Source organism: Microcaecilia unicolor, chromosome 10 (genome assembly GCF_901765095.1).
Source record: "Microcaecilia unicolor chromosome 10, aMicUni1.1, whole genome shotgun sequence".
In the NCBI taxonomy this organism is placed as follows: domain Eukaryota; kingdom Metazoa; phylum Chordata; class Amphibia; order Gymnophiona; family Siphonopidae; genus Microcaecilia; species Microcaecilia unicolor.
The window spans coordinates 87,449,399-87,473,107 of NC_044040.1; the positions used below are offsets into that span (position 1 = coordinate 87,449,399).

General features: G+C 46.8%; 1 protein-coding gene across 1 annotated transcript in view; it reads right to left on the reverse strand.

Annotated features, from left to right (window-relative positions):
* GRIP1 (glutamate receptor interacting protein 1) overlaps positions 1-23,709 on the reverse strand; it is a 675,191-nt gene that overhangs the window by 332,017 nt on the left and 319,465 nt on the right. Inside the window, 1 exon segment of the mRNA XM_030216417.1 lies at positions 1,420-1,572. Within this exon segment, the coding sequence (XP_030072277.1) occupies positions 1,420-1,572 (153 nt within the window).

The following is a 23,709-nucleotide window of genomic DNA, read 5'->3' on the forward strand; positions in this document are numbered from 1 at the left end:
TGGAGGGGGCAGGGGACAGAGGAGCATGGATGGACATGGATTGGGAGGGCATCCCTCAGGGAGAGAGGAAAATTGCTGGAAAGGGATGAATGGAGGGGGCAGGGGACAGAGGAGCATGGATGGGCATGGATTGGTTGGGCAGGGCTCAGGGAGAGAGGGGAATTGCTGGAAAGGGAAGAATGGAGGGGGCAGGGGACAGAGGAGCATGAATGGGCATGGATTGGGAGGGCAGGGCTCAGGGAGAGAGGGGAATTGCTGGATAGGGATGAATGGAGGGGACAGATGGGCATGGATGGATATGGATTGCAGGGCAGGGCATAGGGAGAGAGGGGAATTGCTGAATAGGGATGAATGGAGGGGGCAGGTGACAGAGGAGCATGGATGGGCATGGATTGGGAGGGCAGGCCTCAGGGAGAGAGGGGAATTGCTGGAAAGGGATGAATGGTGGGGGCAGGGGACAGAGGAGCATGGATGGACATGGATTGGGAGGGCAGGGCTCAGGGAGAGAGGGGAATTGCTGGATAGGGATGAATGGAGGGGACAGATGGGCATGGATGGATATGGATTGCAAGGCAGGCCTCAGGGAGAGAGGGGAATTGCTGAATAGGGATGAATGGAGGGGGCAGGTGACAGAGGAGCATGGATGGGCATGGATTGGGAGGGCAGGGCTCAGGGAGAGAGGGGAATTGCTGGATAGGGATGAATGGAGGGGACAGATGGGCATGGATGGATATGGATTGCAGGGCAGGGCTCAGGGAGAGAGGGGAATTGCTGGATAGGGATGAATGGAGGGGACAGGTGACACAGGAGCATGGATGGGCATGGATTGGGAGGGCAGGGCTCAGGGAGAGAGGGGAATTGCTGGAAAAAGATGAATGGAGGGGGCAGGGGACAGATGGGCATGGATTGGGAGGGCAAGGCTCACACTCTCTCTCTCATATACAATGTCTTTCTGACTCTCACTCTCACACACTCTGTCTCACACTGTATCACATTCACTCTCTATGTGCCACACAGTCACTCACACACTCGCTTGGTCTCATACACTCACTCTCACAGAGAATCTGTGTCTCACACACACTCTCTCTCTCTCGCACACACACACACACACACACTCTCTCTCACACTGTGTCTCACATACACACTTGCACACACTCTCATTCTCACACACACACTCTCTCACAAACACACTCACACCCAGACTCACTCTCTCTCACACACACACACACTCACACTTTCACTCTGTCTCTCACACAGTCACTCTCACATACACTCTCCCAAACATACACACTCCGAGGAAAACCTTGCTAGCGCCCGTTTCATTTGTGTCAGAAACGGGCCTTTTTTACTAGTTATTTATATAGACCCGTTATAATATGATACAGTCTTATAGCCTTTTGACAGTTTAATAGTTCTTACATGAGCTTTTAAAATCTTTCTTCTTCATTCGTCTCCTCATCAGTGTTTCATGTGGACTTGTAGGGTAAAGGCTCCGAGGCAGAGTTTCCGTTTTCAGTGAACTCAGGCTGTATGCACTCATGGAGGGAGGAAAAATGGTGGATGACACCAGAGCTGCTGGAAGAGATTGAAAATATTGCACATGAAAGGGCATTTCGATATGACGTCTAAGTCCGACTTTGGGCGTTTTGCAAAAAATGTCCAAAATCTGAATAGAAAAGCATGCCATTTTCAAAAAAGAAAAAGTCTATCTTTTTTTTTTCTAAAATACTGTTTTGATCAAGGCTTTGTGATTTGGATGTTTGTTTTTTGGTCCATTTTCAAAAAAACAAAAACGTCCAAGTGCAAAACGCACAAAATCAAGCCATTGCGATGTAGGGGGATCCAGTATTTTTAGTAGACTGGTCCCCCAGACATCCCAGGAGATAAATGGGGCACCCTAGGGGGCACTGCAGTGGACTTCAAAAACATTCTCCTTTACCTTGTCTACTGTGCCCCACAAAACCCACTACCCCCAACTGTACACCACTACCATAGCCCGTATGGGTGAAGGGGGCACCTATATGTGGATACAGTGGGTTTCTGTTGAGTTTTGGAGGGCTCACAGTTTCCTCCACAAGTGTAACAGGTAGGGAGAGGTATGGACCTGGGTCCACCTGTCTGCAGTGCACTGCACCCACCCACCACCAGACTACTCCAGGGACCTGCATACTGTTCTAATGGACCTGAGTATAGCATCTAGGGTGGCATGGTGGCTGGCAAGTAATGCTTTTAATCACATTTTTGGGGGTGGGTGGGAGGGGGTTAGTGACCACTAGAGGAGTAAGAGGAGGTCATCACTGATTCCCTTCAATGGTCTTCTGGTCATTTAGAGTACCTTTTTGTGCCTTATTCATTATAAAAACAGGTCTAGATCAAAACATCTCAGTTTTAGTTCTGGATGGTTTTGTTTTGTTCCATTATGGCTGAAAAAATGTTCAAGAGTTAGGAACGCCCAGATCCCACCTTAACACGCCCCTGACACACCCCCTTGTGATTTGAACGCACTTCTGACCAACTTCATAAAAAAAGTCTAAAAATTGATTTTGAAAATACCAATTTTTACTTTTCATGAGAAAAATGTCCAAATGCAGATTTATGCCACTTTTTGGACGTTTTTCTCTTTTGAAAATGAACTCCTCAGTGTAGGGTATAAGCAAAGATGGAACATATAAATAGGTAAGAGAGTAAGAGGAGTTAGAAAGTAAGGTGACTAATTTAAAGAAAGTTGCACATGAGGTCAGAGAGATGGCTAACATATAGATAAGAGAGTAAGAAGAGTTAGAAAATAAGGTGACCAATTTAAAGAAAGGTCTCTGACCTCATGTGCACCTTTCTTTAAATTAGTCACCTTATTTTCTATCTCCTCTTACTCTCTTACCTATCTTTATGTTAACCATAAAGCCATGTGCAACTTTCTTTAAATTAGACACCATACTTTCTAGCTCCTTTTACTCTTACCTATTTATATGTTCCATATTTGCTTATTCCCTACACTGTCAATTAAAATGTTCTATTACTTATTTGTTGACATTGTATGTAGTATACTATGCAACACTTTTGGGCTCATTTTTGAAAGAGAAGGACGCCCATCTTTCAACATAAATCGGAAGATGGGCGTCCTTCTCACAGGGTCGTCCAAATCGGTATAATTGAAAGCCGATTTTGGACGTCCCCAACTGCACTCCGTCACAGGGATGGCCAAAGTTCAAGGAGGCGTATCAGAGGCGTAGTGAAGGCGGGACTTGGGCATGCCTAACAATAGGATGTCTTCGACCCATAATCGAAAGAAACAAGGACGTCCCTGATGAACACTTGGACGACTTTACTTGGTCGTGTTTTTCTTACGACAAAGGCACAAAAAGGTGCCTGAAATGACCAGATGACCTCCTCTTACTCTCCCAGTGGTCACTAACCCCCTCCTACCCTCAAAAAACATCTTTAAAAATATTGATTGCCAGCCTCTATGCCAGCCTCAGATGTCATACTCAGCTCCATCACAGCAGTATGCAGGTCCCTGGAGCAGTTTTAGTGGGTGCAGTGAACTTCAGGCATGTGGACCCAGGCCCATCCCCACCTACCTGCTACGTTTGTGGAGGAAACAGCGAGCCCTCCAAAACCCACCAGAAACCCACTGTAACCACATCTAGATGCCCCCCCTTCACCCGTAAGGACTATTGTAGTGGTGTACAGTTGTGGGTAGTGGGCTTTGGGGGGGGTTGGGGGGCTCAGCACACAAGGTAAGGGAGCTAATGTACCTGGGAGCAATTTCTGAAGTCCACTGCAGTGCCACCTAGGGTGCCCGGTTGGTGTCCTGGCATGTCAGGGGGACCAGTGCACTACAAATGCTGGCTCCTCCCATGACCAAATGTCTTGCATATGGTCATTTCTGAGATTAACATCCTTGGTTTCCATTATCGCCAAAAATCAGAAATGACCAAGTCAAGGGATGACCATCACTAAGGACGACCAAATTTCAGGATTTGGGCGTCCCTGACCATATTATCGAAACAAAAGATGGACATCCATCTTGTTTCAAAAATACGGGTTTCCCCGCCCCTGGATGGGGACGTTTTGCGAGGACGTCCATATCAAAACATGGATGTCCCTTTCGATTATGCCCCTCCACATATTATTATTTGAATATTTTTACTGCTGTAATTGTCTATTGCTCATATTTGATTTATTCTTACTGTACACCGCCTTGAGTGAATTCCTTCAAAAAGGCGGTAAATAAATCCTAATAAATAAATAAATATCAAGAGTAGACCTGGCTTTAGGCATCAGCAGTGTACTGTAAGCAATTGCCTCTGGTGCCAAATGTTGCTACCATTGTCATGCCTTCATCTGAGCCTGGAGCTAATTGCTGAAGGCAGACTCCCACAGCAGCAACTCTTCTTCAGCAAGGAGCCTTCAAACCCCCACTTGCTGACAGTCACTGTAGCGCCCTTCCCTCATATGGGATTCTATAGTGATAGGAAGCCCACATGGGAGGAGATGGAGGGGCACTACAGAGCCTGTCAGTAGCACATTATTTTACTTGGAAGATTACCTCAGCAAAACATATGGGTCACTATTCAAAGCAATTTAACCAGAAACAGCTCCTGGCCAGTTAAATCGACTGTTCAGGACTAACCAATCATTTTCAGTGGCACTTAATCAGTTAGTGCTGCCAGAAATGTCTGGTTAGCATCTATCTCAAAACTGAATATTTTGGAGATGTCCCAGGGGCAGAGTCAGCACTTGGCCAGTTAAGTGCCTATATTCAGCATTTAATCGGCCTAAGTAACAGTATAAATAGGAATGACTTTTATGCAATCCTATCTTTATGTGGTGCCCCATAGCTGGTTAAGTGCTCAGAAACCCGAAAATGACTAGATATGGGTCAGCATTGAATTTCTAGGAATAACGCCCATGGGGGGTCAACAATACGCTGAGCGCCACCAGCTGAATATCTACCACTATGTATATACGTTTATACTTATTATACAGTGCACATAAATTTGCTGAGGTAAAATATCCACATACTTTTGCAAATCTACAAGTATTTGCATAATTGCAAACTCTGTCTCAACCTTGCACTTGAGAATGCCTTTTCAATCTGTGGAATAAAGTTATACACATACAAATGTTTACTAGTACTTAGTATATGTGGCAAACTTCATTGCAAAAGTAAGCACTTAACTTTACCTGCACATAGGGTGGGCAATTTTATTAAAAAAACGTATGTGGGTAAAGCACGCCAACAAAATTTCAAAGGTCCAAAGCATTTCCTCATCTCCATAACTTCTTTTCTTCCCTTGTTCCGCTACTAGGTATTGATTTAATTAATGATGCTTCTATTTCCGGTGACATCAATGACAGAATACACAAATGGTGTTCTTAATCTATATTCATTGTGAAACAAGATGTGAAAAAGGCATATTTAATAAACTCAGAAAATTTATACCAAATGTCTAAAACTGCTACCTCCTGCCCTCCGCCCAGGGCCGGTCTTAGGGAGAGGCGACCGAGGCGGCCGCATAGGGCCCCGCGCTTAAGGGGGCCCTGCGCAGCGCGCCTCAACTCTGCCTCTCCCCGCTTGCTCGGACGTCGCCGTCGGACCACAACAAGTGAACAACCACCAACCAACCGCGCTACCATGATGCCATCAATCATCATAATCCAATCCCGCTGCAGCTGCTCGCTTCTCCCCAGACCGCGATCATCGCTCGCTCGCCACCCCCCCCCCCCCCGCCAGCTCCTGCCTCCCAGTCCTGTCCCACGACGACGTCGACGACAGAGTTGCAAGCAACTTGTAGCGGCCCTCTCCGACCCAACAGACAGACAGTTCAGTTGCAGCAGGCACAGGCAGCACGACGGCTTCGCTCACCCAGCTCCCTTCCGCCTTTCAATGTCCCGCCTTCCGATGATCAGATACTTCCTGTTTCCGGCGAGGGCGGGCGGGAGTCATTGAGCGGGAAGGAGCTGGAGAGCGTGGTCGGACTCAGCGGAGGTGAGCAGCCTGCAGCCATCGGGAAAAGGAGCTGGAGCCAGGGAGCGTCGTGGTCTGGTCGGAGGCGGAGATTAGACCGGAGGTGAGCAGCCTGAGCCATCCTTACTATTGCAAAAGTATTCTCCCTTTCCCTTCCCCAACAAACTCTGATTGCAACTGAAGTAGGAAGAAGCAATTTATGAAAAACAGACTGTTCTGGAGACTGGTAAAAAATTGTGAAATGAGCAGCTTATTAAATATGTCAGGTTTTGTGTTGTATTTTTAACTTTACTAGCTCAGGTTGCTTTTGTACCTGTTTCATATATTTCATTTCCCAAGTGTGATACTGTGCTAGAATCAAATTGCTATATTTTCCACGCACTAATCAAACTCATGTACTTTTGATCTTTCTAAGTCACGATGTGTAATGCCATTTCCATGAATTAAGATTCACCTGGGAAGCTGTAACATTTTACAATGTATCAGAGATGTCTCATGCACTGAAATATTGATGCTAATGAAACCATCTCAATAGGAAATGCACAATATTGCTGTGAAAGGTAATATTGATAGCTGATTTCAATATGCCGGATGATGATTTGTATATCCCTACTGTGGTATTATCTTGAAGTAGGGAGAGCCTGGAACCTTTACAAGGAGAATTGCTCCAGAACCTGGTAATGGAGCTCAAGTGGGATGGGGCCATATTGGACCTGATGCTTATGAAAAGAGAGAATGTTTATGATGTTACAGTGGGTAATCACTGGCATCCAGTGGGACTGAATTACTGCTGAAAAGGTTCTGACCTGAGAAGAGCATATATTTTTAGTACACTCCTTGAATCTATTGATAATGATAAATGGTGGCAGTGACTTGGTGAAAAGTTATTCTGATGATTGTGTAGCAATGCACCGAAAGCCACGGAGCAATAGATTTGAGACTGCAAGCTGGCCCTGAGCTTGAATGTAAGAAAAAACATTCCCAAGAATGTAAGAAAAAACATGGTCGACTAAGCACAGCTTCATGTCACTGACAGTGGCCAATCTGGGTCCCCAGTATACAGCAGATCCCTATTTCTTAAGGGTCATTTCTAGGAATGAGTGATGGCCATTGTAAGGTCTCTACTAAATAATCAGACAACAAAGGTAGAAAAAGTATTTTATTCAGAATTTATTAATTGGAATATGTCAGCTTTTGGAAATGTGCATCTGTGATATTGTGCATGTAAGTTTCAATTTTTCTAGTATTGCTGCATGCTAAGTCTGACTTCTTGAGGTAACTTTCCAGTTCAGTATTTTGCCTTCATATCTGTTGTGTCATGTGTTTTTCATGTGTGATCAAGGTGCAGTATCCTGCTAGCGTGTAGTATTTGCAGCCCTTTTTGTTTTGTTTTTTTCACGAGGTAGTGTAATGGTGTTTTAGAGCCTGGTGTAATTACAGTTCTGCCTTTCCACGCATAAGTTTGTAGCTCGTCCTGTTCTTGGAATTAGTGCTGTTATGGTTTGGTAAGGTTATGAGTATGTTTTTGCACAAGTTTGTGTATAGTGTTTTGCAGTGGAGAGATCGTGTGTCCGCACCTCTGACCCCCCGGGGTTATGAGAATTGGAACTACTAATTGTAGTGGACTTGAACTGAATAATTTCTGGGGGGGGGGGGGGGGGGTTCACGATAGCATTGTGCTTATTATTTCAATCAGTTTTTCTGTACAAATTTAGCTTCATTTGCCTTTATTTGAAATTTCATAAATAAAAAATGGGGTGGAGCTGGGGTGGGGGCAGGGCTAGGGTGGGGCGGGGCTAGGATGGGGCCCCACCAAATTGGTCTGCATAGGGCCCCGCACTTGCTAAGACCGGCCCTGCCTCCCCCAACCGAAAAGGTCTCATTTTCACTCCGTGATTTATCATCAAAAGACCACTTGGCGAATGATCAAATTGTTTGTATTGGGGTAAAGTCTGTGGGTATTTTTAACTTGTGAACTTTACACACTGTTTCAAAAGAAAACTATGTGCTTACTTTTGCATTGCATCTGCCACAGATACAAAGTGCTATGGGACATTTGCACACCTTTTTCAGTGGGTATTTCATTCATTGAAATAGTGCATACAGAATTAAAAATACAATTTATGCATGTTATTTCCCTCCCACAGCCTACTCCACCTGGAATGCCTCTTTTCAATAAGGCTGAAAGTATGCATGCTGCAGAAGAGTGTTCAGAATTTAGGCCATATTGAAGAAGGACAATTTCCAGACAGCCAATTAACAAGTCTGACCCATGGGTACTGGATGCCCTGGGGAAATCTTAAGCCATACACTCTGTACTACCCCCCCCAACTGGGGCAGCTCACATCAATCTGTTGTCTGAGACAAGGAATGAGATGGTGCCCCCCTGAATGCACCCAAAATGGAGGGCTTTCTCAGAGATCAGAGAGAAGGGAGGGAGAGAGGGTCCCCTTACTCAGTACACTGACCAGGTAATTGCTCCAAGAAGAAAGAATGCAACTTGTATTCCTAAGCTATATAATAACGAAATGAAAAAAATTCAGTCACTGGTTATACTAAGCAAAAACTGTAGCAGTTAAATTTTGTAGCTTGGAACTCTAATATAATATTGATTCTTTACCCTGCACACAGGACCATCATGATGTTAATTGTAAACAATGGGTGCAGAGCAGAAATAGTACATTGATTCTGGTTTCATCTCAATAATTGCAACACATAGGTGCCAGCTCTGTGGGTGCTTGGGCACTCTAAATATTTTATGCTGTACTTTATTAAATTTGTAGAAGAAAGCTCCATTCTGGAGGGATCAAGATGGCGACCGTGAGAGGAAGCGCTTCCTGAGAGCTCCGAACCACGAGCCGTTTTTCGCAGCGTTTGGTCTTTCCGGAACCCAATTTATGGGGAAAAGAAAGGGAAAAAGCGGGGCTAAAGCCACTTCTAGCCCCGCTTCTACTCCAGCTCTTCGACAACCGACTTTGGAAGCGTTTGGGCTTCAGGCGCGTGGCGCTTTGATTTCTGCCATGGTTGGATCCCCAGAACATCCGGGGGATCTTAGCGTTGAAGCGGCGTCATTAAGTCCGCCCCAACAGACTGCTCCGCCGAGACCGGGTGGTGTCTCGAGATCGACGGGAGAGCCGGAATCGGTGATTTCCGAGGCTACAAGTGGCCCTGTTGTTTTTTCGACGCCAGATAGAAGTACATCAGATGAGAGGACGGGAGGTATTGATTCCTCGCCCTCTCCTATCATGGCTCCACCACCTGTGAATGTCGGCGTTATTGCAAGACCGGCAGTCGTTACCCTAGAGGTTCTTTGGGACGCTATCCAGGCACTGAATTCGTCTCTGCTTCAGGCTACAAATTCTTTCAACCTTGAAGTAAAGGACTTTAAACAATCACAGCATACCATGGAATTGAAGGTTAAAGCACAAGAAGATAAGAGTGAGTTAAATTCACTTGAAATTAAGAAAATGCAAACAATTGTTGGAAATATAGTCTCTGATAGAGAAAATGTTCAAAGAAAAATTGAATACCTTGATAATCAATTGAGAAGGAATAACTTAAGATTTCTAAATTTTCCTAAGTGTCCTTTGATACCCCCAATGGAAATGTTAAAAAAGTACTTTATTGATGTACTAGGAATTCCAAAGGAAGCTATACCTCCAATTGTAAAAGTTTATTATATTACGGGAGCCAAAGCTATTACTGAGGAGGCTCCAGTAAATTTGACTCAATTTCTGGAAACATCTTTAGAAATTATAACAGAACGAACAACTCTTCTTGCAAACTTTGCCTTCGAAACAGATAGAAATAATATTCTTAGGCTATACTTCAAGTTTATGTCTTCTCATTTTCTGGGTTCAAAGATACAAATTTTCCCCGATGTCAGCAAAACTACTCAGAAAAGAAGGAGAGAATTTCTGGGACTTAGGCCCCGGATTCTCACCCTAGGCGGGACTTTTAAGTTAAAATTTGCATGTAGATGCCTTATTTCCTTAAGCAATGTTTATTATGTATTCTTTGAACCAGAAAAGTTGAAAAAGTTTGTAATAGCAAAAGAAAATGCAGACGAATCTACTTCGATAGCAACCGAAGTTAGCTAAAACTGCAGGCAAAGATCTAGCTCTTATCCTCTTATTGTATTTTTATTTATGCTTTACCTCTGTAATTAATTACCTTATATCTTGATCTAAGATTGTGGCCTAAGTAACAAAGACATTGCTATTTACTCCTGACTATGTGTATAATAGTCATGGTATTGTATTTCCTGATTTTCTGACATTTATTTTCATGAATGTATATTTTGAAATTCATAAATAAAAAAAAAAAAAAAAAAAAAAAGAAAGCTCCATTCTGTAGAATAGCAGGGGAAAGCAGGAAGGAGGGGCTTCTGCCTCCACTGCATGCAAATCTATCATAAATATTTATTGTGGATATACTGAAAACGTGACAGGCTGGGGTGCCTCCAGGACCAGGTTTGGGAATCACTGTCCTGGTGTAACCATTTGCCAGACCATCTCTCCAGCAGATTTGGGAGAACACCTGGGGAATTCAATGTTCCAAGAGATGATACGCTGAAACCTTCTGCTCAGTGTGCTGCTGCGGCTAGGAAAGCGAATAGAATGTTGGGTGTTATTAGGAAGGGTATGGAGTCCAGGTGTGCGGATGTTATAATGCCGTTGTATCGCTCCATGGTGCGACCGCACCTGGAGTATTGTGTTCAGTACTGGTCTCCGTATCTCAAAAAAGATATAGTAGAATTGGAAAAGGTACAGCGAAGGGCGACGAAAATGATAGTGGGGATGGGACGACTTTCCTATGAAGAGAGGCTGAGAAGGCTAGGGCTTTTCAGCTTGGAGAAGAGACGGCTGAGGGGAGATATGATAGAAGTGTATAAAATAATGAGTGGAATGGATCGGGTGGATGTGAAGCGACTGTTCACGCTATCCAAAAATACTAGGACTAGAGGGCATGAGTTGAAGCTACAGTGTGGTAAATTTAAAACGAATCGGAGAAAATTTTTCTTCACCCAACGTGTAATTAGACTCTGGAATTCGTTGCCGGAGAACGTGGTACGGGCGGTTAGCTTGACGGAGTTTAAAAAGGGGTTAGATAGATTCCTAAAGGACAAGTCCATAGACCGCTATTAAATGGACTTGGAAAAATTCCGCATTTTTAGGTATAACTTGTCTGGAATGTTTTTACGTTTGGGGAGTGTGCCAGGTGCCCTTGACCTGGATTGGCCACTGTCGGTGACAGGATGCTGGGCTAGATGGACCTTTGGTCTTTCCCAGTATGGCACTACTTATGTACTTATGAACAAAGAGCTCTCTAAAGATTAGTCAAGTAGCTGAGTGGATCCTCCATCATTCCAGATGCCCAAACCTCAATTCCCTAACAACAGAGATCAAGCTCTTTCTTGACTCACTTCACTGCAGAAGACCCTAAGGAGAAAACCATAGACAAAACAACGTTTTATAGCCTTCATGCAAAACATGTGGGCCAATGGCCATGAAGAACCAGTTCCACCCTTAAAGGAAAATGATGAATGTTGTTTCCTATCTACCTTTGGTGTGTATCACCCACAGAAACTAGGCCAGATTAGAACTGTGTTCAATTCCAGTGATCAGTTCCAAGGAATCTTACTCGAGAATGTACTTCTCTATGGGCTTGACATAATCAACAGTCTATTAGGGGTTTTGATCCGCTTCAGAAAAGAACCAATCGCAATAATAGATGATATCCAGCAATGTCCTATTGTTTTATTGTACATCAAAACTGTAGAAACTACTTAAGATTCCTGTAGCACCATGTTGATGATGACAGCAAAGAGATTGTCGAGTACAGAATGAGAATCCATGTCTTTGGTGACAGTCTATCACCAGAAGTGGCTACATATGGGCTCAGAAGGACAGCCCAAGAAGGAGAAAAAAAGTATGGAACAGATACCAGACATTTAGTAGAAAGAGACTTTTACACGGACAATGGGTTGAGGTCCTTACCTAATGATAAAGAAGCCACTGACTTGTTAAAGAAAACAAGCAATGTTAGAAGATGCTAATCAGAGACTTCACAAAATTTGCCTCTAACAGTGCTAAAGTAATGAGAGCACTTTTTCCAGAAGATTATGCCAAATACTTGAAGGATCTAGATCTAAGAGTACATACATTTCTACTTCAGCGAAGCTGTGGCTTAAGTTTGGACCTAAAGAGAAATGTCTTTACCTTTCAAGTCTCAACCCAAGAGAAACCAAATCATTGAGGTATCTTGTCCACAGTCAATAGTCTGTATGATCCACTGGGGTTTGTGGCTCCAGTCACCATCCAAAGAAGAACCTTGTTAAGATAGCTTTCCTTAAACACTGATGGGTAGGATGCCCCACTACCACAAGAGATGAGATGAGTAGGGAAAAATGGAAGGATTCCCTGAAAACTCTTGAACAGCTCCATATTCCACACACATACATTCCTATGCCACTCAGTACTGCCTGCTGCAAGGAGATTTGCATCTTCTCAGATGCATCTGTGAAAGCCAGAGCTGCAGTGGCCTAATTGAAAGCAACAGATGCAGAAGGAATGTCTCACATGGACTTAATCTTTGGCAAGGCCAAGTTAGCACCACAGTCTATGACCCTCTATCATTCCACACACTAGAATTGTGAGGAGCAATACTGGCTGTAGAGACGGTAGAGCTGATAACAAGTGTAATGGACATTAAAGTAGACACCTGTCACCAGAGTGCCATCAGAGATGCAAAATTGGAGATCTTCAATGGCAACTTGGCCCCACCTGGGAACTCTGATACCAGACTCCCACAGAAAGCAACAAATTTCAACAGAATCTGAACCAGTGATCCTTGTACCCCATGAAGAAATGGGAACTCATTGGACTGTTGTTCACTCAAGAGATTCAGTCTCTCTCTCTCTCTCTCTGTTATCTCATTTTGTATTATCTGTCTCTTGTTTCAGCTCCTGCAAGATGGCAAGGAAGAAGTCGCCTGGACAACAGAGAGCCTGAGACAAACAAGGAGCTCTTCAAACAACAAAGATCCATCTTATAAATAGACTTTGATAATTTGAATAGTTAGTATAATGGTATCTACTGATACAAGGCAGGGAGTGTCTGTCCCCATTTGCATGGAAGCAGTTTATATTGTTGGTATATATTAAGAACTGCTTTAGAGTAGACTACAAGTTCCTATAATTCCTAGGTAATTGGCCCTTTCATAGCACATGTGTTCTGTTCCCAGTGCCTTGTGGTTTTCCTTATTAGCTTGTCTTGTCTCCAAGCATGTTGGGTAAGAAGCCACTGCCCCCCCCCCCCTCCTATCATGTCTGAGGAAAAGTAGCATGGTCAGTTAAACAGAATTTGCCTATGCTGTGATCTGGCTGCTCAGCGTTCCAAATCCTTGTGAACTCATTGTGTTTTTACCAATATATATTTATAACATTACCAACCAGCTGTGTAACTGAATCCCCAGCCTCTCTTACCTGAGAGGGCTGATCAAAAATGGACTATTAGTTGCAGAGGTAACAATTCTTACTCCAGTACGTCTAAATAGTGTGTCTTGTTTTTCCTTGTCTTTTGGTTAATTGTTAATTGCATTAAAGAATAATTGGATCAAGTTATGAGTCTACATAGTGATGTTATATACTAGTTTAGCTGCATGCCAATCTGGAGAGAGGTATGAAGAAATGTAGTTATGGCGGCATGGGCGTAGACTGGGGGGGGCGAGGGGAGGGCAATGCCCCCCCCAAATGACGACGAGGTGCCGCCGCCCCAGTATTTAAAAACAAAACAAAAAACAACCAGGCACACGCTCCTTTCCGTCCGCTTGGCTTCCCTGCCCTTTCTGTCTGCGTCCCGCCTTCCTCTGACATCATTTCCTTTCGGGCGGGACGCAGACAGAGAGGGCAGGGAAGCCAAGCGGATGGAGAGGAGCGTGTCCGTCTACCCCCCTCTCTTCCTCCCTCCCTCCGGCGCAGGCAGCAGTCTTTTTCAGCGTTCCTGGCAGCGGTAGCGACGTACACGCTGCCTTCGTCTCTGCCCCGAAGCCTTCTCTTCAAGTTCCTGTTCCCGCATAGGTGGGAACAGGAACTTGAAGAGAGGGCTTCCGGGGCAGACCGAAGGCAGTGTGTACATCGCTACCGCTGCCAGGAACACAGAAAAGCTGAAGAAGACTGTTGCCTGCGCCAGAGGGAGGGAGGAAGAGAGGGGGGTAGACGGAGTCATGATCTTGGACCTCGCGGGGGGGGGGGGGCAGCAGAAGGAAGATGGATGGAACTGGGAGGGGTGGGGAGCAGATGGAAGATGGATGGGACTGGGAGGGGTGGGGAGCAGAGGGAAGGAGCAAGAGATGGTTGGGACTGGGAGGGGTGGGGAGCAGAGGGAAGGAGCAAGAGATGGTTGGGACTGGGAGGGGTGGGGAGCAGAGGGAAGGAGCAAGAGATGGATGGGACTGGGAGCGTTGGGAGCAGAGGGAAGGACCAGGAGATGGATGGAACTGGGAGCAGAGGGAAGGACCAGGAGATGGATTGGACTGGGAGGGGTGGGGAGCAGAGGGAAGGACCAGGAGATGGATTGGACTGGGAGGGGTGGGGAGCAGAGGGAAGGAGCAAGAGATGGATGGGACTGGGAGGGGTGGGGAGCAGAGGGATGGACCAGGAGATGGATGGGATTGGGAGAGGTCAGGCATAGCAGAGGGAAGGAGCAGAAGATGGATGGGACGGAGGGATGGTGAGCAGAGGGAAGGAACAGAAGATGGATGGGACTGGGAGGGGTGGGGAGCAGAGGGAAGGAGCAAGAGATGGATGGGACTGGGAGCGTTGGGAGCAGAGGGAAGGAGCAAGAGATGGATGGGACTGGGAGGGTGGGGAGCAGAGGGAAGCCTACTGGAAAGAAGACGCTGCATAAAACAGAAGACACTGGGACCAAAGCGAATAGAAAAACTAAATGATCAGACAACAAAGGTAGATAAAAGTATTTTATTCAGAATTTATTAATTGAAATATGTCAGCTTTTTGAAATGTGCATCTGTGATATTTTGCCTGTAAATTTCAATTCCTTCCTCCATATTAGCATATTCATTTGCATATGTATATATGCAAATGAATATGCTAATATGCTCCACCCATTCTTTGCCCCCCCCCCCCAAAATGAAACAGTCAAACTACGCCTATGTATGGGGGTGATCATTAATAGACAGCTATTGGAGTTTGTGGGGGAGGCAGAGAGAGAGAGAGAGAGAGAGAGAGAGAGAGAGGGAGGACCATTATCCCTGGAAAGATAGCCCACATGGAGCCTTCTCAATCAGGAGGATATTTGGAGCACTAGCAACTGCAGAAGTGGCCTATAAGGAGCATCATTACTGAGGAGGAGATTCTCCAGGAACCTTGTTGGTAGGATCAATTTAAATTTTTAAAGCTGTTTCTTTTTTTTTTTTTGGGGGGGGGGGGGGTGAAGGTTGAAGAGAGATTCAGAGAGGCTACTGCTGGGGGTGAGGATGTGACAAGGCTGCTGTTGGTGTGGCTGGGTAGATGATAGAGACAAGCTTTAGGCTGTGGTTGCAGGGAGTGCATGGACTATGGGTTAAAACTGCATTTGCTGGGAACAGGTGGACAATAGAGAAAGGCTAAGGTTACAGCTTCTGGGAGTAGGTGGGTGGGTGCACCATCTCACCTACCCACCCTTAGCAGCTTTAGCTTTACCTTCTCCCACATTGCCCCAGCAACTACACTCTAAAGCCTCTCTCCATTGTCAAATACACTATAGATGGGTGGGCGATGGTGACAGGAGTAGCCTCTTATCCACTCCTTTCCTGCAACTTTAGGGACCCTTTTACTAAGCTTAGTGCGCACTAACAGAATTAGCATGCATTAAATGCTATGAAGCCCATTTTATACCAAATAACTTGTTGTGCACCACCTTGCACACATTATGAATGTGCGATTATAGATGTGCATAAATAAAAATTCTAGTCATTCCAAGTCTGGCTCCTAGATTTTTGGGCTGTCTCCTAGATTCTAAGGAACTTTGTCAAACCCTGCCTTGGAGGGCCTGCTGAAATTTCTCAAAGCTCCTTCAGTATTTTGGGATGATTCTTATCAGGTCCCCTGGCTTTTTTCACATCAGGGGCGGACTGACTATTCTGGTAACTGGACAATACCCAAGGGCCCAGTACAGTAGGTGGTCCCAGTATCTCCTCCCCACATGTCTGACATCTCTCTCCCCTCTGTCCCCGGGTCTGGCACTCCCCCTCTTTCACCCCTCCCCCCCCCAATTTACCCCAAAAGTACATTTCTCAGTGCAGGGCCCGAGTGTTTGCTGCTGACTGGAACCTTCTCTCTGCCACGGCCCTTCCCTTTCTGAGGTAACTTCCTGCTTTTACAAGGGTGGGCTGTAGCAGAGAGGTTCTGGTCAGTGGCAGACAGCCAGAACCCTGTATGGAGAAAGGGACTATTGAGGTTAACGCAAAGGGAAAGGCTTTTTGATCTTTAGTCCTGAGAATGGAATATTCTATCTGTCTGTATTGCTTTTAATTTTGAATGAGTGACCTTGGTTGATTGTGGTTTAGGTCTTTCTATCAACTGAAGGAGTTCTTTTCTACCTATTTTATTTGGATTACGTTGTGTAAACCACTCTGATCTGGAAAGCTGGGCGGTATACCAAATTTCTAAATAAATATAAATAACGAGAGCCAGATCCAGGGACAGAGAGGAGAGAGGAGGAGATGTTGCCCTCGGGAGGGGGAAGAGATATTGGGCCTGGGGAAGGGATGGAGGAGGCAGAGATAGTGGAGCTGCAGAGAGGGACAGAGATGGTGCATCGAGGGGAGGCAGAATGAATGCGAAGGAGAAATGTTGCATTTGGGGGGAGGAGAGAGAGATATGGGACCCAGGGGCAGGGGGCCCAGATCCATGCTAATCTGCCCCTGGTTCGTGTTCGGTTTTGCAAGTTGTTCATAAAGATTTTCTTCTATGAATAGCATGGTATCTACGCCATTCTTACATGTATTTTTATCAATCTTCTGCATACCTTCATTGTTTTTCTTCTGTGAATACAAACAGAAGTAATTGTTCAGCAATTCCACTTTTCCCTCATTTCCATCTGATCCTCAGTATCTCTGGGTCATGTAATTCCATCTCCAGCCTTCCTCCTTTTGCCAATATCCTGGAAAAAGTCTTGTCACCTTACTTGCCATTTTTTTCTTTCTGTGCTTTTCTATCCTGATTTCTTTCTTCATGTCTCTCACCTTTATGAGGTATTCCTTTTTGTTTTCCTCTTTTTGTGAACATCTGTATTTTGTGAATAATAACATTTTTTCTTTTATTTTTGTAGCTCTCGCTTTGGAGAACCATACAGGTTTCTTATTCCTTTTGCTTGTACTTACTTTCCTTACAAACATAAAGATCGTTTTATAGCCCCTTTCATTTTAGCCCACTGTCCTTCCACCTTCTTTATATCCTCCCACTCTGCCAGCTCCTCCTTTTCCATTTTGCTGAAGTCTGTGTATTTGAAATTCAGGAGTTTAAGGGCTCTGTAGGGATATTTTCCTGTGTATCTCACCTTGCTGGTCTTAGCCTGTATAATCCTAATACATCAAGATGGAGTCTGCAACCTATGACCTGCACGTCAGTGAGCCAGCATATTCAGCTTTCTGCTTGTGGAAAATCACTGGCAGTCATGTAATATCCAAGGATATGCTGTGGGCAATCACCTCCACCTTTATCTCCCTGAGAAGCTGAATAGGGAGTGAGACATGGCTAAAACAAGCCGGGTGAGAAACAGAAATGCATACCAAGAAGTAACAGTTTCAAGGTCATGAACAACGGCCGTTTCTTGCTAAGGGAATGAGCTGGACAAGATCATGATTGGCCCCGTCTGGTCACCTGGGAGGAAGAGACTAAGGAAAGCGGGAACAGAAAGAAGGGGGTTGGTCAGAATCCCTGGAAGAAGTTGGAGCTGGCAAGAAGATGAGAGAGACCTGATAAGGTCCACAACCTTATGAACTGTGTATCTGGAGAAAGTACAGTTTGGTTCAGCTGTACCAGCATGGAGTGACTGTACCCCTGCTTGCTGCAGAGACCTTGTCCTATTTCTGAGACTGAGACTCACTGGAAAAGTCAGCTTGAGTCGGAGGAGTAACCTGTGCCAACATCAGAGAGACTGCCCGAGACACAGTGATTTATTTCCTATTAGTCTGGGAGTAGTTAGGGGTGTTTACCTCAGCTAGGGCTGGTTAGAATCATACCCGTGGTCAGGAGACAAGCTGCTAACAAGCGCTACCTCAGAACCTTAGTTCAGTGTTACAAATCAGATTACCTCGTATGCCAGTAAGAATCAGAGTGTCTAGTTAGTGACAATATATTTTGTAACTCTTTTACCAGCAAGTTATTTTTTTTGTATTTGGCTAATTGCCACACAGGAATCACTACTGTGGCTTTGTAAAAGGAGTCCTAAATTTGGTGTGACCAGAATCCACTTTAGCTCTTAAACCATACTGTGAAGTGATCACTGCCATCCAAGTAAGCACTCATCTGGACATTAGACATACACACTCCATTTGTGAGTATTAAATCCAGCAGCAACCCTTCCCTGGTGGGTTCCCTCACCATTTTTCTAAGCAAAGCCCTTTATGAAAGATATGGCCATTAAGGGTTAGATTCTATATATATGGGGCCTGAAAAATCTGTGCGGAAAAAAATACACCTAGGCATATTCTCTAAAGTATGCTTACATAAGTACATAAGTAATGTCATATTGGGAAAAGACCAAAGGTCCATCGAGCCCAGCATCCTGTCCCCGACAGCAGCCAATCCAGGTCAAGGGCACCTAGCAAGCTACCCAAACGTACAAATTTAGACATACTTTATAGAATAGGCCTAAATTTTGTGGGGGTTTGTAGAATACGCTGAGTGCCCTTCCACGTGAATAAATTCAGTCACAGGCAGTTACACCAAGTAAAACTTGGTGTAAATCTCGACACCTAAATTAGTTGTAGACTGGGTCTATTCTATAACAATACACATAGATTTGAGAAACGCTCATGACCCGACCATTCCATGCCCATGGCCATGCCCCTTTTCAGCTATGTGACCCAGAATTTATGTGCATTACATTGCAGAATATGCTTAGACAGTTCTGCACGTAAATTCTAACTAATGCCAATTAGTGTCAATAATTGCTTAAATGGCAATTATCAGCACTGATTGGCTTGTTAACTAATTAAGTTGTGCATGCAAATCCAGAATATGACTGGATTTGCAACGTTATAGAGAATCTGCGGATTTGTGTATGTCATATTGTTCCTATGTTCTGTAATTTTTATTGTGAATGTATCCCACAACTTTGGATGGAGCAGGATATAAATTTGTTAAACAAATAAATAAAATAAATAAATAAATAAAAAGGACAGCCACTATTTTTTTCAAGATTTGCAGATGGGATACTCCAATCCATATCCAATAGATTAAAATCACCCAGTAGCAACATGTCCATTTTCATTCCCACCTTTGCAATATCATCAATCAAGTCTCTGTCCAGTTCTGTTTCAGACAGAGGTCTGTAGAATTGTCGCGTCCCGCGCTCCTACCTGCTCTCTCGCCGCGGGGGGCGGGAGCCAGCGTCCTCCGCGGCGCGGGATGGCGGCCCGGAGGCTCCAGCGTGGGGGCGGGCGCTGCCACGGGAATGTCGGGCCGGGACCGGCGGTCAGCGACGGCGACCACCGGTCTCGCTGTCGCCGGGTGTGGAGGCGAGGTTCGCGCCGCCCAAGATGGCGGCGCTAGTATGCGGGGGTCGGTGTCTTCCTCGCTCCAGAGCCGGGGGGCCTGGAGCTCCGCCTACAGAGCGCCGGATTTGAGGGCCGAGGCAGTGGCTCCGCCTGGGAGATCGGGCAGAGCCAATCCGAGGGGCTCTGCCGATTCCCGGGGCCGGATTGGTGGTTTTCTCCCATGAGGGCGGGGCGGCTAATGTGGCTCGATATTTAATGATGGAATCTGAGCTGACACTTTGCTTCAGGTTCTGTTCCCGAAGCCCGCTCCGTGGTTCCGTGTTGTTACTTCCTGGTTCTGCCCAGAGACTTGCTTTGAACCTGACTACTGATTGCTAGCCGCCTGCCCAGAGACTTGCTTTGAACCTGACTACTGATTGCTAGCCGCCTGCCCAGAGACTTGCTTTGAACCTGACTACTGATTGCTAGCCGCCTGCCCAGAGACTTGCTTTGAACCTGACTACTGATTGCTAGCCGCCTGCCCAGAGACTTGCCTGGAACCTGACTGCTGCTTGCTAGTTGCCCACACCTCCCGACTCCAGCCAGGTCAGTCCGTCAACCCCGCGGTTCCAGCAGTCCCGCTGACCGCCTGCAGCTGGGGGCTCAACCCCTGGTGAACGGCGGTCGCCGCGGGTGAAGATTTGGGGTTGCTCGGCTGTACTCTGAGGTCCTTCGGGGCCTTACGGGACCTAAGGGCTCACTGACATTGTGGACAAGACAGGAACCTGAAGCCATGAGCTCGCCTACGCAACCTGATCTGCGGGACCTGGCTAAAGTCCTTCAGCAGCAGCAGGAGCAGTTGAATGCCCTGTCAGGGGCACTCCAGAACGTTTGCTCTCAGCTTTCTTCGGTCCAGGTACAGAACCAGGCCGCTGCGGTCCAGGGGGCCGCAGCGGCTCCCCTTCCGGGAGGGTTCCTCTCGGGACCTCGGTTCCCTAAGCCTGCACGATTTGATGGCGTTCCCGGAGGCTGCCGGGGTTTCCTCAATCAGTGCAATCTAGCCTTCAGGATGCAACCTGAGGCTTTTTCATCAGACCAGATTAAAGTGGGTTACGTGATTTCCTTGTGTACGGGACGGGCCCTGGCATGGGCGTCCCCGTTATGTGAACAACAGGATCCGCTCCTGGATAATTATGCAGAGTTTCAGCGCCGCTTCCGCATGGTGTTCGACCTCCCAGGTAGGCCGTCTTCCGTGGCGTCCGAACTACTGCGGATTCAACATGGCGAAGGGACCGTGGCCGACTATGCCATTCGATTTCGGACTCTGGCAACCGAGCTGCGTTGGAATCAAGAGTCTTTATCTGCAATCTTCCTGGAGGGACTTCAGGAGCGAATCAAGGATGAGCTGGCGGGACGGGAGGTCCCGGGGCAACTGGACGCCGAGATCTCGCTCTGTGTCCGTGTGAATACCCGGTTTCAAGAAAGAGCTAGAGCTCGAGCGGACCGGCGGAGGTGGTCGAGGGGTGCGTCCCAGACTGGCAAGGGACCGTCCCCCCGCCGTGGCTCCCAGAATCCTAAGGAGAATTGTGAGGAACCGATGGTGATCGGTCGTCAACGATTGTCTCCTCCGGAGAGGAATCAATGCCTGTGGGGCGGGCTTTGCCTATATTGCGGCGAGGCAGGACATTTCGTCCGCTCTTGCCCCACACAGCCGGGAAACGCTACCCCCAAGGTGCCCTGAGGGGAGGGGTCTTGGGGCACTCCGCTCCCCTACCAGATCAGCTGGTAACTCTGCCGGTAACGCTGCGGTGGCAAGAGACGATGATTCACACCCGTGCCCTCTTGGACTCCGGGGCTGGGGGGAACTTCATTTGTCATGAACTCCTGCAGCAGATGGGTTGGCCCACACTACCTTATCGACCTGCGCTGCAAGTGACATCCATTCAAGGTACTGCATTACCTCAGCCTATTACGGAGGTAACCCCCTTTTTGGGACTTCAGGTAGGAGAGGATCACCGTGAGGAGGCTCAATTTTTGATTTTACCCTGTACCATTCATCCGGTGGTGCTGGGATTGCCCTGGCTACGGCGCCATACCCCTGTCATAGACTGGACCTTGAGGAAGATCCGGTCATGGGGTGACGCCTGCATGGAAGCCTGTTTGAAGGGCCGGAAATCCAGTTGTCCCGCGGTGGTAGCTACCCCTAGAACTGTGCCAGCTTGTCCAGCTACACTGCCGGTGGAATACCGGGACTTTGCGGATGTATTTAGTCCCGTGGAAGCTGATGTCCTACCGCCTCATCGATCCTTTGATTGTGCTATTAGGTTGATGGCAGACACCATGCCACCCCGGGGCCGTCTGTATACCCTGTCCCGGGAAGAATCCAAGGTAATGCAAGCCTATATCCGGGAGAATCTCCAGAAGGGGTTCTTCCGTCCCTCTACGTCCCCTGCCGGGGCCGGATTCTTTTTTGTGACCAAGAAAGATGGCTCCTTGAGGCCCTGTGTTGACTATCGGGGTCTAAATGCCATCACCGTGAAGGATCGATACCCCCTACCTCTCATTCCAGAACTGTTTGACCGGTTGCAGGGAGCCCAGATCTTCACCAAGTTGGATCTTCGTGGGGCCTACAACTTGGTCCGTATCCGGGAGGGGGACGAGTGGAAAACTGCCTTTAATACTCATGAGGGACATTTTGAATATCGAGTGATGCCCTTTGGCCTATGCAACGCTCCCGCAGTGTTCCAAAGATTCATCAACTTCGCGCTCAAGGACTTGTTGTATTCCACAGTGATTGTCTACTTGGATGACATCTTGATTTTCTCCAGGGACTCCGTGGAGCATGTGATTCATGTTCGTACCGTGCTGCAGCGTCTACGGCAATTCCGTTTGTTTGCCAAACTCAGCAAATGCTCGTTTCATCAGCAATCTCTGCCTTTCCTGGGACATATCCTGTTACCAGGGGGGTTGCGGATGGATCCCGATAAACTCCGCACTATCCGGGAGTGGCCTCAACCTCAGGTACTGAAAGCGCTACAACGGTTCCTAGGATTCGCGAATTACTATCGTCAGTTCATTCCTTATTATTCGCAACTGACAGCTCTGTTTACAGTGCTTACTAGAAAACATGCTGATGTCCGAAACTGGCCACCAGAGGCACAAGCCGCATTCAGTCAGTTAAAGGAAGCTTTTGAATCTGCCTCTATCCTTTTGGCCCCGGATCCTGATAAACCATTTGTCGTAGAGGTGGACGCTTCTGCTTTGGGCGCAGGGGCCGTCCTCTCGCAAGTTAATGCCAAGGGCCGGCGTCAACCCTGCTTCTTTTTCTCCCGTAAGTTCTCCCCAGCAGAACGCAATTATACGGTGGGGGACAGAGAACTTCTAGCCTTGAAGTTAGCCCTGCAAGAATGGAGACATTTGCTGGAGGGGGCTGAGCACCGGTTTACAGTGATTACAGACCACAAGAATCTTTTGTATCTACAAGAGGCCCAACGGCTAAATCCACGACAGGCCCGTTGGTCATTATTCTTCGCAAGATTTCATTTTCAACTCGTGTTCCGGGCTGCGGCCCAAAATACCCCTGCGGACTCTCTCTCCAGAGCCTTTGAGGTTCCTGAGGAGATTGAAGAGCTTCATCCTATGTTGGATCCTAACTGCCTTAGTGCGGCCCCAGGGGGGGTCGTCCCGGTGAAGAAGCTAGTACCTCCCCAGGACCGGGGGAAAGTAATGCAGTGGGGACATTCCTCTGTATGGGCCGGACATTTTGGGTTCCAAAAGACCCTTCGTCTGATTTCTCGACAGTACCAGTGGCCTCAGATGAGGCGAGATATCCTTCAGTTTGTGACAACTTGCCCTGTCTGCGCCCGGACGAAGTCGGTGATGGGGCGCGCCCTTGGGGGAACCTGCAACCGTTGCCTGTCCTTACAGCTCCCTAGAAGGAATTGTCTATGGATTTCATCACTGACCTCCCCAGCTCCCAGGGACACACCGTGATCTGGGTTGTGGTAGACCGGTTCTCCCTGATGGCCCATTTT